The 18,242-nt window shown below is 34.6% G+C and overlaps 1 protein-coding gene across 2 annotated transcripts in view; it reads left to right on the forward strand.

Moving 5' to 3' along the window:
- The window catches only part of Arhgap15 (Rho GTPase activating protein 15), a 591,785-nt gene that overhangs the window by 66,141 nt on the left and 507,402 nt on the right, over positions 1–18,242 (forward strand). For both annotated transcript variants that reach the window (XM_021723074.3, XM_040294270.2), the window contains 2 exons: positions 4,232–4,300; positions 15,474–15,535. In XM_021723074.3, the coding sequence (XP_021578749.2) occupies positions 4,232–4,300; positions 15,474–15,535 (131 nt within the window). The remainder of the gene's footprint in view (positions 1–4,231; positions 4,301–15,473; positions 15,536–18,242) is intronic.

Consider the following 18,242-nt stretch of genomic DNA (forward strand, 5'->3'; position numbering starts at 1 on the left):
TCTCAAGAGGATATCCTATAATAATTGCACAATTATATGATAATAATAAGTTATTGATAAATACTTACATGAGCACTATGAAATGTTCTATTCTTCATAATATGGCTTAGGAAAGCATTTTTTCCCTTCATACTTAACTCATGAGATCTTGGTTGACCCCTAGTTTTTCTTTTATATATAATTTATATATATATATATATATATATTTCTTTACAGTCATTAAATTTGACAAATTCTAACTTTTCATGATATACATATGAGGCAATTAAGCTGTTTCAGATCCAGATTTCTTAACATCAGTCTCAGTCAATATAATCTGATTTGGGATGATATATTTCTTTGTCTAATGCTTTTATGAAAAGAGCATTGCAGCAAAAGACAGGTGATGAAAATTCTCTTTTTCCAACATCTTCATAACTTGGTTGAACATGATAGATTGGCTAGCTTATTGATTTAGGAATGATCAGCAATATTACTTCCCCTAAAGGAATATAAAGCTGATTCATAACAGATTTGAAACCTGATTCTTAAGTTCCCATATAAATGTGTGCAGATTTATAATTTTGACTCTCGTTTAAATTCCCACCTTATAAACATTTTCTTCTGCATACACAGAGGTCTGAACATTCTAGGTCCCTATGAATTTAGTGACTGCTGATATACATATGTGTGTGTGCACACATGTGTGTGTGTGTGTGTGTGTGTGTAAAACAAAACAGAATAGTACAGTGTTAGATCTAGATTAAAAGTCACTTCAGTCTTTTGCAAGCTATGAATTTACTAATATTGTTGAATCTCTCTGGGGCTGTATTCCCATACTTACGAAACAAGATCATTGACCTCTTAAGGGTTCGGGTTAGAATTAAATATGCTAGTGTATGCAAAAGACATAGAAGAGTTTTTGGAAAACAGTAAGTACTCAAATTAATGTTAGCAGATAGTATCATCTTTAGATAATGTCCAACTCACATTCTTCTTTACACCATGGACTCAATGGGACTCTTTTTTTTACAGAGATATAAATATGTTTTCTGTGAAAGAGCATTTCTGTTCTGATTTCTTAATAAAATTATTCCAAGACTTTAGTCATTAACTTAGTATGTTAGTGAGCTTTTGCCCATATTTCATACCATATACTACTTATATAATTATATTACTTAAACTTGAATAGTTTTATTTTAAAGGAAACTAGTAAAATGGCTTTAATGTGATAATTTTTCTACTAAATCTTAAGATTTTATAAATAATAAATAAAACTTTAAAAGTCACCAGCTGAAATAATCTCTTGTGCTCTTGATGATATGTATAAAACACAATTAGATGCACTGCCTTAGAAAAAAGCTTTCTACAGATAAGTGGAAGGAAACACTTAGAATATGGTAGAGCAATGTACCTATCAAATCCCAGCTCTGGTGATGTAAAAGGAGAAATATTGGCCATAGAAGAAATGATAAAACTAACATGGGCAAATGGCCAGGGGCCTGTTCATCAGTACTGTGCACCATTTGCTTAGTGCTATTTTTTTTTTTAACATGTGAAGTGCTTTACATGCCAGGAGAATGACTTTTGCCCTAAGACTGGACATCTAGTTAAGTTTTTAGGAAATAAAATAAAAACTCCCCCATCCCAGAACTCTTCCACTCTTTTAAGTTGAATGTAAAACATGTATTAAATTTTCAATGGAGAGAACAAATATTAGTATAATGAGTAGCTAAGAGATGTAAACTCTGAATTTGTAACAGTAGAAAGTGAATTTCTGGTTCTTTAAGAGATTTAAATGCCAAATAAACAGTTCTCCCACTGCTGAGAACCTGAAATATCAGTGGATAACCAGAATGAAGTTAGAGTTTCTGGGTTCCTTCCCATTAAGTCACTATTTTGTTCTCAGTTTCCTTATGCATAAGACCTTTCATTTTGACATCAATTGAGCTCTAATCATGGTCATCTTGTTTTTAAAATATTGCTAGCAGCTATAAAATTCTCTTAAATATATGATGCCTCCAAGAAATAGGAATTTATTTATCACTTACCTAAAAGAAGGAAGTTTTCTGTAGAAACTCTCTGCAACTTTTCTCTAAATATAAAACTATTACAAATAAAAAGTTTAATGATGAAAACAAAATGATCTTTTTGCATCTGGGTTTGGCTTTCTCAATTTGAAGATTCAGAACCCAAACTCATTCCTCTTATATATTCATCATTTCATAGAGACTAGTTCATTATTTCCTCTTAGTATATGAATAAAGAGGGAATGGAAGGGAAACACTCACTGGATAATAGCTCTAGTATTATTGCTTCATTGTTTCTGCTCATATTCCATTGGTCTGACCTAGTCATATGTCCACTCCATGGTAAGGTAGTCTGAGAAAGGTGGTCAAAGTATGTGCCTCAGAGTCAGAATACAAAATATTTCTTCCCCTTCACCATTTGCCACTTTGCACACATCTTTCAACACTTAGCTATACATCATCCACCTCTCTAAAGAGACATCCAAAAATCTCATCCAATTTATGCATCAAGCTCTATTACCATAATCTACAGTAAGAAATAACACTTTCCATAAGGTTCAGGTCTTTTTTGAGGGATTTAGAACTTCAAAAAAAGTCCTCTGTTCCACTTTAGCCATGACTTCCTGTATGCAACGATGGAGCAAGAACTTGATAACTGAAATAAATATGCCAAAAACCCTCTTCCTAGTTAAAAAGCAAAATGGTAAACATCCATCAATTATTGGACTAAATCAATAATTAGATCCTTGGTGGCAGGATTTTGAAACTCCTACACTGGCCTTAGTGATAGATCTGGTTCTCCTTTCTAGAATTCCCTAAATATTTTGTTCTCTTGGGTTTCTGGCCCTTCCTTTCACAGGTTATTCCTTCTGTATTATCTCCCATGAACCATATATGGAGTGGACAGTGGGGAAAACGATCTCTTTGGTTGTATACTTCCTTTATAATCCAATATTTTTGGAGCAGATATGGGGTTCCAGGATTGTATAGTCATGGAATTTTTTTAGGCGAGGCTGCTGGTTTCTTTGGTAATATGATTCCCTTAAAATATTCATAGACATTGATCTAATTCCTTCAATTACATGTGCCAGTAACCAGAGCAAAGACAGCCAAGTCCTTTTCTACATCAAGTACTTAGTCACTTTTTATTCTAACTTCTCTCTCACCCCTCTCTTCCCCACCGCCGGCTTTCCCTCCTCTCTTCTATTCTTCCTCACTTCCTCCTCCTTCCCTATTTTCTTTTCATAAGTTCCTTCTTTTCCTTTTCCTGTTTTATAATAGAATTTGTCTATGATATCTCTTCAGGGGAAAGAACAAAAATGCTAATTTTTATTTATTCCATGAGTAATTATCATGTGATTTTTATTTTAAATTACTTCTCAGTAACATAGGAAAAATTTGACTAACATTGATTCTGAAAAAGCTGAGGTCATATCATGAAGACAAAATAGTTTTAGTATGAAATATTTTGTTCCACTTATTTTTGCTGCATTTTCAAATAACCTGAAACACAGAGGTGTAAAACACTTACTTTATTATGTTAAACACTTACTTTATAATGTTATATTTATGTCAGTAAAATACTTTAGATATACAGCTGTTGGAACAGCTTATTTCTATCCTATGATGTTTGAGAGCGCTCCTGGGACACTTGAAGGCTGAGATGTCTCCATGGCTGGATTCTAAGATCATCAGAAAGTCTTCATACTCAGATAATTGGAGAAAGATGGTGGTTGCTGTGACCTATGAAGTCCTATGAAGCCTATCCTTATGGTCATTCTGTGGGGAGTGATTTGCATTTTTTCACAACATGGCAACCATTTTACAAAATGAGAGTTTCAAGTAGGGAGTGCATAATTTTCCAACCTTTGAAGCCATGTAGTGGTACTTCTATCATGTGTTTTGGCGTAAAGCTATAGCCAGTTTCAAAATGAGAGATCATAGATCTCACTACTTGATGAAAGAGGTGCCAAGGTTAAACAGTTAAAAGACTATATGGAATACAAGATGTTGTGGCAGCTAGCTATGTTTAAATACAAACTTTATTCAAATCAATTGACATCTAAAATACTTCTGATTTTATAAGTATTATATTCACCTTCTTTAATGAATCTGAATATGCTTATTTTCATGAGCATACTTACTGAATTATGAACTTTTAAATCATTTATAGCTTTTTAAAGAAAATAATGTAATGGTATCAAATGCCAATATATTTGCAGATATCCCGACACAGAAGGAACCATTCACAGCATGTCTTGAAAGAAGTAATTCCTCCACTGGAACAACTGGTGAGTGATGAATTTACTACGCTAATGTATGCTTTGATGTACTGCTACAAAATAAATTTTCACTAAGCTCAGCAACTTAAAACAGCATGTGTTATTATCTCATGTTCTGTGGTTCAGGAATCTGGGCATGTCTTACCAGTACCCACTAGCTCAGAGATACTCAAAGGTGGCAATCAAGATGGTGGCTAGAACAAGGATCACATCTGAACTTCTTCCTGGGAGGCATCTGCTTTCAAGCTCACTTACATGGTGTTGGCAGGATAGGCCTGCTGTCCAGAGGCTGCTATACCACTGTCTTAGTCCATTCAAGCTGCTATGGCAAAGTACCACAGACCCAGTGGTGTATAAACAACAGAGATATATTTCATATGGTTCTGGAATCTGAAAGCCCTAGATCAGTGCACCAGCGTGGTCAGGTTCCTAATTTAAAACTATAGACTTCTCACTATACCCTCACGTGGTAGAGAGTGAGAGCTCTCCAAGTTGACTTTTGTAAAATCATTAATCCCATTCACAAAGGCTCCCTACTCATAAACTAACTCCCAAAGTTGCCACCTCCAATACATTAATATTGGAGTTTAAGATTTTAACATGTGAACTTTGAGGAGGACACAAATTTTCAGCCCATATGATTCCTTGTCTCAAATACTCTGTGACTTCCAAGATAAAAGTTGAAAAACACCCAGTAGTTCACATATTTTATAAGTCCCACAATTTCTCTGTTCTTACCCCTCACCCTCTTCTCTCTGGCTCATTTTCCTCCAACTAAGCTGATAACTTCTTACTTCTGCAAGGCCATTCCATTTAGCTTTTCTTTTCTGTTTACAATGCAATTCATCTAGTACCCAGTAATTTGTAAGTCTCATTTTTCATTTACTTTACATCTCTGTTCTAATATTACCTTTTAAAAATAGGTCTGCCATAATCTACTTTAAATAAACACACAAATAAATACATGACATTTTCATCCACAGTCCTTCTTTCTTATCCTTTTAAATGACTTTACCACCATTTGGCATACTATACAATTTTAGATGTCATTCCATTAACTAACAAAGAATGTTAGTTCCTTGAGGGCAGAAGTTTTGTCTCCTATGTTCATTATTCTGTTCCTGTTATTCTAAAGGTTGCTAGAATATTAAAATTAGCAATCATTATTAATTTAGTGATTGCAATAAATGACTTCTAGAATAATGGTAAAAATGCCATAAATATGTATTGAATGAGTTCATAAATTAAAAGTTAATGACTTTTGGTTTTACTTGTAAGTTTATAATATACAGATATATACTTGGATATTTTCTCTTTTTATTTTATCTTATATTGCTGAGCACTACCTTGTCATTTGTTTCAAGACTTCTTTCCCAGTGTTGTAACAGAAGTGAGATTTCCCAATGGGAACCCATCAGCAGAACCTTCCAGAGTTCCCCTTTCCATCAAGTCCATCTTTATTAGCAGCAAATATTTATTGATACCTAAAACACGTTTTCTTTGGATTCTTCATTTTCCCTATGACCCTTCACATATATCACCAAGTTCAGCCCCTATGTTTCTGGATTTCCTATGTTTATACTGTGCACATACACACACACCCTCATGAGGCCTTCCAGTGTTTCTGATCTTTCCACACTTCATCATGCTACTCCACTGATCACAGGCAGTGATTCCAGACTAACCCTCCCTCAATACTATCATAATTACTTCATTTCCTTATTACAACTCTCAAATGAAAGCTTTCATTCTTCTTTGGTATTAAGTCTATAGACTTCTCTCATGGATTCTGATTTATATTATTATATACTTCCAAATACATACCCTCATGGCAGGAATAATGTGATTAAGGCATGGCTCTTACCTGAAAGAACTGGAATTTTCTGTAGAAATTATCTTTCTTTCATGCTCATATACAAATTTGTGTTGTTCACAATATACTTGTTCCATTCCATGACTGGACTGCAAATGCCTTGTAGTTAAAGGCCATGATTTGTATTTTCTTTATTATATTGTTCTCTTACTTCTATTGCTTTGGCACTAGTGTGAAACACATATTAGTCAATTGATGTAACAGAAAGATATTAAAGGTTTATTGAAATAATGTTTACCTCAGATGTTCATAGATATGTTCCTAATAGTAAAGCTATAATTTTTAAGCCCTTATTCTGTAATTGCTCTAAATCTTTTTATATGCATATATGTGTATTTCTCTTTCTCTCTCTCTCTCTCTCTCTCTCTCTCTCTCTCTCTCTCTCTCTCTCTCTCTCTCTCTCTCTCTCTCTCTCTCTCTCTCTCTCTCACACACACACACACACCCATTAGTTCTATAAACTTTTGAAATTACTAATCAGTTTATGTCATAGTCCTGACTTGGGTTTCCCTAGATTCTCTGAGTAATAATTTATCTTACTGTGTCTTTTAAACACAGGTAATATTCAACTTTTATACATCCACATCTACTTACATTGCATGTCTGTATCAACGTTATTTTAAAGATAGAAATATCATCTTTACTACAAACTCCTATTGATGAATTGTGGGTGCAATGCCAATTAACCATCAACCCTTCCCCACAAGGAAAAAAAACCAAATCTGATTAATTTTGAACTCTACATTGCCATTTACTAAGACTTGAATTGTTTCCAAGAACCCATAAAATCTTTTGTACATCTAATATAACCTTATATTCCTTTACCCCATAACCTTATATTTCTTTATTCTTGCTTTAGTTTCTCTTGGCAATACCTACCAGGAGGAATTTTTATATGGCATAATATACATACAGATCCCTTAAAAACTTAATAAATGCTTTTAAATTGGTGTGATTATTTATTATTTTTATCATATGAATCCTCAAGTTTATTTATTTCTAAAATGTGCTACATTACAAATCTTACTTCCTTTATCTCATATCCAGAGAACATTCCAGAACATTTTCCAGGACTCATAAGAGCCTTTGGCTTTAGGTATAACTTGGAAACAGCCCATTAGCTCCACCCCCTTTGGAGGAAAAAGATACACTTTAAAATGAAATCTTTCATGTGGATGCTCCAATACATGCCAATCTCCTTTGGGAGGGGTGCTTCATCTCTTATTTAAAGTTCTCTTTAATAAAGTTGATTGTGTCCAGGGTTAACCCCCCCCCAAAAAAAAAAACAATGCATTCCTTTCAATTAATATCCAGGAAACTTCACTAATTGGAGTCTAAAAATCTCATGATGGACACTACCCAGTTTGCTGGCAGGTGATGTCATTTATGCCACATGGTATGCAAACCCACAGGCTTTCAGTGGAAGATTAAAATAATTTCCTGAGAAGCAGTGTGATTGCTTTAGAAATGTTTAGAATGCAGCATCAACTTTAAACATGAAACATTAAATATACTAATGGATTTATTTCTTGATCTTATATATACTATAATACAACTGTTCATGAAACCCAATTATTTTCAGAGTAATTTCCCTCTCCCTAAAGAGTTATTCAGGGAACATAACCCTGTTTATAGCATGTTAAACCTTTATCTTATTTATTTTTATCAAAAGAAATAAGACATGTCTATGGATAACCCTGCAGGAGTCAAAAGCCTGTGGCAGGTTTCAGAGAATCATCTGCTTCCTCCTGAGCTAGGAGGATTTTGAGGACAGAGCTCAGGAAGTTGCCATGGCTTGGGGGCAAAGCAGGCTTTTGCAGATAAACCTTAAGTCACAGATTCTACCTTTTAGAGCCAGATACCATTTTGTGGATTAATTAATACTTGTGAAGGCTTTGAGGATGAAAGAGGTTGTGAGAATACAGTTTTCTTATTTTAAAACAAAGGACAGCTTTTGGGGGGCGGGAATAATTCTACTGATCAGGCTGGGTTTTCCCTGAATTGCAAAAAAACTCCAAAAGTACTTCAACCTTTCAAAAATCTATTAAGAAAATTAGTTTTACTGAAATAGCTTCTCCCATATTCAATATATTATGTAATTGAATAATTCTATTAGAAATCATCTCCAGGATTTCAGTTTCATATTCCCTCCCTTTTCACAAGCACAAGTGTGTTTATTAATTCAAATATTTGTTTAGGCCATTCCAGTGCTAAGAAGTGTTCTGGGCTTATACTATGCAATGAGAGGCTAACTACTGATGTCCTTTCTTGAAGATCTTTCACTGCAGGGATGTACAGAGGTATTAAGAAAGTAAAGGAAGGCATCATTCTGTCCCTGCAAATTATGAAATGTGTTGTCATTAGAGAAAAACAAGTTTCTGTGAGAGAGGAAGAACCTACCTTGGATTGAGTAGTCATAAAACCAGGCTTTGAAAAGGGCATTTCAATTGTCAGGATGAGTGTAGTTTATCAAGCAAAGACTTGGAAGAAAAACCTTACAAGTACCAGGAACAGAAAGCATAAGGGTCTGGAGGTAGGAACAAAGTTTCCATATTTGGAAAACTGCAGAATTCTATGCTGGCTAGAACATGAGGAACAAAAGCAACAGGGCAGGGGGTGTGGAGAGAGGAGGTCAGTGCCCAGATGCTGAGGGCCTTGAGGTGATAGTAAGATGTTCTGAAGCCATGGAAACCCAGGCACTAGTTAAAATTCTTCTCTCATCCAAGCTCACATTTGCAACTCATTTAGCTCCAAAGCAGAGAAGAAGTACACACACCACCACAGCAACAGACTATTAACATTGAGCAATTCTTTCTTTCTTCCCTGCTGCCCTGACTGAAATTAGGTTATTACACAACAATTGGATTATACCAATAAATTGCCTAGACAGTAACCAGGAAAGCCATTCTTACAGAACTCCAAGGAGAGGCAAGGAATAAGGAGCATGTTAAATCAAAGACACACACACACACACACACACACACACACACACACACACAAATAGAATTCCCAAAAGAAGAATAAAGAAATTGAGGGTGAGGAAGGAGAAATGAAATACAAGGAAGGCTTCCAGAAAACTGAAAAAAGTTCTTCAGATACAAAGAGGTGCCCTGACCAGCCCATCTCCAAATAGAATCTGGATTTCTTAGTGGAAAACAAATGAAACATACTCATTGCTAGATGAAAAGGCTTGGGAACAAAGCTCCCAGGAGTTCTTAAACATCAAATAGTAGGATTTTCAAGATGACATTTTGATGAGTTAGGGGTAAATAAATCAGAGATGCAAGGATAAAATTTCCCTTGAAATACACAGGGGTTTAATATGATGGGGAAAGCTCTTGGCAAAACATAATGTGTGCCCCGCCAAACCCAGCATTTGGAAAACAGTCCAAGATTTTCAGCAGGACCCCAAAGCCTGACATGCTTTCCCAGCCATAATGAGACAAAGTAAGAGAGAACAAATACCCAAGAAAACATTGCTTAACTAGTATACTAAGGAGTATAAATAGGCTGCAGAGATTAAACCATGCCTGGCTCAGACTTGAGATCAAGATCAGCTTCTTAAGAACTTCTATGAAAATCTTATTTGTTCCTCTCTGGGCTCCATTCATGTACAATGGAATACTTTCTCGCTTGTTTTATCTAACTTGGGAATTTTGGTTCACCACTTTTTAAAAGAATATATACACAATAAGTTGTACACTTACATGAAGCCAAAACATCAAATCACATGTCTCCAAAGACATCCTATTTCATTTCTGATCTAGGTGTAAGGTTCTAAAACTAAGCAGTTGGATTTCTTTAAACTACTAGTGCTGTATATTATCTAAAAAAAAAAAAAATAGATTTTTAAGTTTTTTTCCTGCTTTTATACTGTTCCTAATGGCTTGTGTCCACCATCAATGTATGTGTGTGATTAGCAGATCAAATATAAAAGGAAATGCAGAACCGCTATAAAAATAATTGCAGGGCTGGAGATGTGGCTCAGCGGTAGCGCGCTCGCCTCGCGTGCATGCGGCCCAGGTTCGATCCTCAGCACCACATACAAACAAAGATGTTGTGTCCGCTGAAAACTAAAAAATAAAATATTAAAACTCTCTCTCTCTCTTTTAAAAAAATAAAGGATTCATTAACTATAAAAAAATAATAACTGCATACTGAGAAGAAAACCTAAGCAACAAGTTCCAAAGAAGAAAAGATTATAACTTAAAGATATAGTCAAGAAAAAGAAAGCAATGGAAAGAATGGCACAAAATGGCACAACTCTCTCTGTAGGTAGTAGTGAAATAGAGGGAGAATGGGGAGGGAGAGAGGGAGGGGAAGAAGGAGAGAGAGAGAAATTTAAGAAGGAAAGAGAAACCCCATTTGGGGTTGTTTAGCTATTTCGCTGCTGTGATTAAAGGACCTGACTATCACAATTATCGAGGAGGAAGAGTTTATTTGAGGGCTCATGGTTTCACATGTTTTTGTCCATAGAAACCTCATAAATGAGGCTGAACACCATGGCAGATTGTGTGGCACAGGGAAGCACCTCACATCATGGTGATCAGAAAACAGAGAGAGAGAACTCCAGGTGCCAGATACAAATATAGACTCCAAAGCAACTCCCTTATTTCCACCTTCTCCAGCCACACCTTACCACTTCAGTTTCCACTCAGTTAATCCTTATCAGGGGATTCATTCACTGATTGTGTTAAGACTCTCACAACCCAATCATTTCTCTCCTAAACCATCTCGTATTGTCTCACACATGAACTTCTGGGGACACCTCACATCCAAACCATTACAGGGGGCAAAATGATATAACCAAATGTATCTCCATTCTCTGATTTTTAAATAAAAGTCACCAAAACAAACAAGATTGCCAAAAATTACTGTGATCTATTAAAACTTAATAGATCCTCAATCACCTCATTATTAAATAGAAAATCAATTAAGTGGCAGATCTGTTTGAAAACTACAGTGGCCCAGGATTGTAGTCATGGAGAAATGAGACAAAGTTATCTTAGTGAAACATGAGTCATACAGCAGGTTTCACAGGATGAAATACCCCTTCTGAGTGATCATCCCAGTTTAGGGCTGGGGCCCGTCACAGCTTTGTGAATCCAAGAAAATTACACTTGTCAATATTATCAGGGTTTACAGAGCTGATGGTCCTTTGACACAATTTCACAAAATATGAGGGGTATTATGACACTTACTATTAAAGTCACCCACTGTGTACATCCAATGACCTAAGAAGGTGAATCTGGAGGCAGATGGTTTCTGATTAACACAAAGTCAGAACAAAGGGGATGATAACAATAACTTAGAACAAATGTCATGAGGAAAAAAGAATTGTGTGGTTCTGGTGTTAAAAGCCAAACACTTCTCAAGAAAATCTGGTGGAAGTCTCTGGTTCAGTTCATTTCCATTTATAAACATATATTCTAACAGAACCCTTTTTATAGACTGGTATAGATGAAAACCTATTGTTTGCAATTGTATATGAGCACAACAGGAAGACTTTATATAAAAAATTGCAGTGTCTGTATGTAGGATTACAGGCTGGTCTTTCTGCCATGATTGTTATCATTTATCAAAGGTTGTCGTCTCTTCTCCTGCCTCATTTGTTGCCTCCAACGTAAGTTGATAAACAGGTGCTATCTAGCTATCCCACTGCCATTCATTCTTCTCATCTATATCTCATGATATATCTGCTGAGCACTTCCTCAATGCTGGCAGACTGGCTCACATCCAATCTGGACAAATTGCTGATCTTTCCTGCCATGTAATGTTAAATAGGGCTTCTAAGGGACATTGGACAAATAACTCCCAAAGCTAGATTTAGCATCTGAAGATAGGTTGACATTTCTTAAGTGTACACAGTTTAGGGAGTGCTTCTGCTTTAAAAAACTTCAAATTGTACTAGGACTTAGTATATAGAATCCCAAACTTACATCTAAAGCTATCCACAATTTTGTAAATCTCGAAGCATGAGACATTTGATTCTAGATGATCAACATGTTCAACTGCAATTTATAGATCATTTTCCCTTCTGATCATGAGAATGGCTGAACATAATGATAATAATTAATAAGGTTCCAAATATAGACTTACATACAAGCTTTTGCTTACCCTAATATTTCTTTTAGCTCACTGGAAGCTTCTCAGAATAGCTACTTCCTGGTGCCTAGTGCCTGGAACACTGGGAGGTATTTCAAAGTATGATGATAAGGTATAGTGAAATAATTAATTGCATCTCCTGGGGGCTTTGCTTGCCAGTATGGGACCTAGAACAATGCAGTATTTTCAGTGAAGGAAACCTGAATTGAAGTTTTCTAATCCATGCTAACAATGGCATGAGTCATTGAGATGGCTGGAGGGACTATGGTATCAGTACCAAAATAAGAGGAAGAAGAGTATCTTAATGTGAGATCACAAGAATTTAAGCCTCAATAATAGTAAGACTGTCCTATAAATGTTTACACACCAGTTATAAACATAGTGGCTAGTATTTGGGACAAGGAAATGTGATTAATTGAAAATTTTTTAAAATTAATTAATTAATTTATTTATTTTTATTGGTTGTTAAATTTTTTTAAGGAATGAATGTGTGTACATCCAATATGAAAGAGAAAATGGAGAGAAGGCAAGAAATAAACACTTGATCCCAGGAGTCATAATATATGCAAAATTTATATATAGATATAGATATATATATATACATATAATTAATTATATACATACAATTAATATAATTATATATATGTATGTATATAATTGTATTAATATATATTGCATGTAGTAATGTATATCAGATGCATGTAGATATGTAAAAAATTACACCAAAATAGTAAATGCAGTAAGTTATAGTACATAGTAGATAATTTTATTAGCTTCTTCTCATGATTTGGAAGGTAGTTTGAATTTGTAAGATGATATCTAACTTGCTATTCATCTCTTCCTTCATCATTTTCTCAAGACCTCTGGGTAGTCACTCATGAAAACTTCATGACATTAATCCAAGACCATGCAAACTGAATCAGCTAGTAATGTCATTGATATCACATTTATTAAGTCCTAACATAAGAAATAAATCCGTTGGCCACTTCAGTCTCAGGTATTTTCATCTGTGTCTGATGGAATATTACTTATGTATTCAAGGAAGAGAGTTTTAGAGAATATATCTCAAGCCTCTTTGTGTTGATTTCTTTCTGTAAAAATATTAGCTTTTTCTTTTTACATTTCCATTTTTGTTTTAAAGGAATGGTCATCAATAATAAATTTCTGTGGATATCAAATGTCACAATGTCTACCTATGGGTCTTCTGGTGAATATTTTTGAAAAAATAATAGCAACATTGTTAGCTGGAAATGCATGCATCAATTTTTATAATGGGTTGAGATTTTGTAACCGTCTGCATAAATCCACTATTTAGATAACTATTTTATTTTCATTAGAAGAAATTTTCACTAAAACAATAAATAAGGTTACACAACAAATTTTTTCAGTATACTTTCCTAAAGAAAGGAACCTCCTCTGTGATGCTAATTGCTACTGAAAGCATCTTTCTTCCAAACATTTATAGAAGCCAGTGTTGCCCAGAGTTAAGCACTGAACTTATTATATGGTCTTTAGAGGGTAGGCAAAATTCCATGGCACCAAGAAAAAGAGAAAGTATACATAGAATAAGAGGTGGGCAAAGCAAATGAGTGCATATATCCAGACACATTAAAAAAAGTGACACCATTGAGCACCATAGTTCTAAAAATGATCTAAGAAAGCTTTCCTAGACTCTTTTAGACTTGTGGAAAAAAGATACTGAAGTAAAAGAAAATTTGTAGATGCATGAAAAATGCTTTGTTATGATCATCAAATTCATTATCATCATCATCATAATTTAGTCAATCTAAAAGTTATCCACCAGATATATATTTAAAAGCTAAGTACTGTGCAATATATATATTTGGAACCTAATGATAAACAAGTCAGGAAAGTTCTCATGCATATCAGAGTGTGTCTTATAAACAGGCAATTCTGAGATTTTAGTGGTTTGGGACAACTCATTTACCTCCAAATATATTTTCTTCTAATCTGTCATTGCATATGAATTGTTTTGGTTTGTCTAGTCTCCCATAACTATTTGAATAAACATTTAAATGTACATTCATTCATTTGTTGCTTTGTTGAAGTAGAACTTATCCTTGTGACTATCATGCCAGCAAGTACTGTAGGAGCTGGGAATCCAGGTGTGAAAGGTTCAGCCCTTGGCCTTCAGTGACTCAAACAAGACAGAGGCACAGAGATTAAGCAGACAGTTACAGTGTGATCTGACAAATGCTATCCTTGGGATAAATGCAGAGTGAAAATGGAGGGTCAGAACAGGAATACCTAAAAGAGATTACAGATGAATCATGGAAAGACCCTCTAATAAATGCCATATGAATTGATTGTTAAAGTCAATTTTGTGTACTTAGGAGTGCCTGAGCTAGAAACAGGGTGTATATGCACAGGGGTGGCACTGAGGGAGTATGATCCTCTACTATTAGGTGATTTTTTACAGCATTTTGCATACAGCCTGAGGAGAGAGTATGATAGGCTAAGGATCTTCAGTGGAGCATGAGGCAGGCAGAGAAGGATAGAGTGCCAAGAGATTAAAACACACCCTAGAACTTCACAAACACACCTGTGGCATAATAAATAGCCGAGTCTTTTTTTCAGAAGCTTGCAGCTGTATTATCTATCAGTTGAAGTGCATATACACAGGTAGGAAAAGGAAGGCAACTATGCATCATGGAAGGAGACAATGAGACACTATTACTACAAAGTCTCCAAGGGACCTAAATGCATGCTATGTTGCTATTTTTAATGACTTTTCATGATTCAGCTGACTCAGTTACTAGATTCTATTGAATTCTTCTTTTGCCCTGGCTTCAGCAGGAATATGGGGAACATGAAAAGGAAGAGCTTTTCTAAGAATGGTTGGTAAAATTAAGAAAGACATTACATTTGTCTTTGTTTTACACTTGGAGCCCATTTTTTTTTTAAAGCAAGTGATTTCATTGCACAGAAAGAAAAGTGAGCAAAGGTGTATCACTATCTAACAAATCATTCACATCCCTCTTCATAATTTATCTTTTGGATATTTAACAGCTTGTAATGACTGTGATCTTGCAGGTACTTCCCATAAGCTATATATGCATTATTAATAAAGTGCTGTGACTGGAAATTTCCATCACTGCAATGACTCTTCGAAAGCATAAGTTCATTCAAACTAAAAATGAATAGGAGTTTGTCTAAGTTTTAATGTATGCATTCTTCTTGCAGATGGTTGAAAAAGAAGGTTATCTTCAAAAAGCCAAAATTGCAGATGGAGGAAAGAAAATAAGGTAATAGGAGCTCTTCAACTCACTATTATATAACTATACTAGTTTCCTATATCCCCAACTTGTGTCACTCTTATTGTTTGGGAAGGAAGACCCTATGGTACCAGACTAGAATAAAATTATCTCCTCTTCCATGACTGTAAACAGCATTGTTTTTAACATAATTATGGTTTTCAAAGGAAGGTGCTACTTCTATATTTTTATAATTGTTGCACAGAATACATAAATGAAATGTTTCTTATCTTCCTGGGACTACAATCTTTTTAAAATAATAAAAAAACAAGATAGAGGATCTTAATTTCTGTATTGACAGTTTAGGCCATGGATGGACTTATTCACAATATATAAAAAATCTCAATACAACACAATGAGAAGAAAAAAATTGAAGGATAAAGGATCAGAACTACATTTATAGATCAAAATAAAAATAATTTGAGAAAATATTGGAAAAATGAAATCATGAACACAGGGTAGGTGAAATAAATTTTAAAAGAGAATAAGAACTCACAATACAATGACAACAAAAGACATTGAAGAAAAAAATGTTGACATGAGAATTAAGTTGTTGTTTATATTATATACGTTGGATATTTAGAAATAGTTCTCATGACAGTCTTATTTTGTATTCAGCTTTGCGGTAGGTAAGTAGATAATATGCAAGCTAGAAAATTATATAAAAAGTGCTGAAATTGGGAGACAAGGCATGTACTCATGAGTTTATTATTAACAGTTAACTCTACATGATATAAATGTATTAATTAGCTAAACAAGGGGACACTTGTCAATTATATAATACAATTCATTACTAGAATGGCACTCTGGCCAACACTAGAGAATAAAATGTTTTGTTTAGTGAATTATGTGCCTATTTATTTTAAATAAGTTAACGTGAAGGGGTTCACCCAGAATCTCACTACTTAAAATAACAATTCTTATTATAAGCAACAAACTATGTTTTCTGCCCATATCAAGTCTTTGGCTTTGCAAACAGGGCTGTGAATCTTTTTCTTGACTGTTTCTTGGCAATGGTCCTGTAGCCACCTTCCCCAGGGTGCACAAGAGAAGCACAGGATACAAGATCAAATGCAGACATGATTCAAGAGGTACGGCTAATCTTTGCTTCCTTGAGGAACTAACCTAGTGAATCAAGTTCTAAAAGGGCAACAGGAGGGAGTCACTTGACTATCCAACCTGAGTGTTCTTCTTTCCCATTACACTTCAGTCCAATCTTATCAACCCATAAAAGAGTAAAAAAAAAAAAAAAAGTTATGCCTCTCCCTAGATGAATATATCAATAGCCTTTCTTAACCTCCCCTGCCATGTGATCTTCAAGAATTTGTCTAATCAGCCCTTCACTGGCACTTGGTAGGAGAGGGGAGGTGGCATCTCACATCAGTGCTACCCTTTGGGCTCATGCAAAGAACAGAAGAAAATTTAAAAACAAAACAAAACAAAACAAGATGATGCCCTGTGATGATAGTTTTGTAAATCATCCTTACCCATAAGCTATTCATAAGCAAACTTTATAGCATTTTATTATATAAGAGGATATTAAGAGGAGGCCAAGGCACTTGGGCCCTTTCCCCAACCAACACTCATGAATACATTTTTAGGTACTTTCAATCAGTGTGGTCACAATTTTGTATTTGTCTTATTTGCACAACAAACTTAATCAGTTTCCATACAAATTTTAATTTATAGTTTACATTTACATAAACTTCAGTATGTTCTATTTTATTGTTATTCCAATCAGTTTGCATAGCATTATGCATTCTTTCAGCTTTCATTATTTAAAGTCACATAAATTTTAGTTTTCCTTTTCTGAAAATCCCAGGTGCACAGAGTTGAGTTGATTACTCCCTTCAGTTTGTGGCCTTGTGTTACCATCATTTGAAGCAAGACCCCTAGAGCTGTTTATTTTATTCTCAGTCTGCAACTCTCAAGTCAGTAATCTGTAGACATACAATCTAATTGTAGAATAAATCCACACTCCATATGGATTTTGATATATGTGTGGTATTCTAATAAGAAACAATTAAATGTTTGAATGTGTTCCATAGTTAATAAATATTTTCCTATTATAAATCTCAGGTTTCTTACTACTCTCATTCAGTGTAAGTGCTTCTTTATATCTATGTATGTTACTATATTTAAAATTACTTTATTTCTTCCAGTTGCTGCCATTTTTTATCCTGTATTTGTACCAAATTTTACTTATGCAATATTGCAGGTATGAATATTGAAGTTGTCTGTAACTCCTTGTATTCCAAGCAACATTGCAGAAACAGCCACATACATATCTCCTTTGAACCTGTTAGAAATTATCTGGGGACTATAATCAAGAGTGTAGGCTTTCTTGGAAAGTCACCGAGTGCCATTGCCAGACTTTCTCCTGAATGAGTGTGACAGTTCACTCTGCACTGCAAAAGGGATCCTACTTCCCCACAATCTCATTAGCAAACAACATTACCACATTTTCAATTTTGACAAATTCATGACCATAGATTTAACTTCAATGTTGCTAGTATTTTTCACTGTTTCTATTTCAGTGAAACCTACATTTTTTTAAAATGTAGAATCATTCAGATTCTGCATCCTGAGAATTATCTATTCATAAACTTTGATTATTTTCTATTGAATCTCTTCCTTTTATTTTTTTGATAATTTGAGGGAATTAATTATATTCCAAATGGTAATATTTTATCAAATT

Source organism: Ictidomys tridecemlineatus, chromosome 7, assembly GCF_052094955.1.
Source record: "Ictidomys tridecemlineatus isolate mIctTri1 chromosome 7, mIctTri1.hap1, whole genome shotgun sequence".
NCBI classification, from domain to species: domain Eukaryota; kingdom Metazoa; phylum Chordata; class Mammalia; order Rodentia; family Sciuridae; genus Ictidomys; species Ictidomys tridecemlineatus.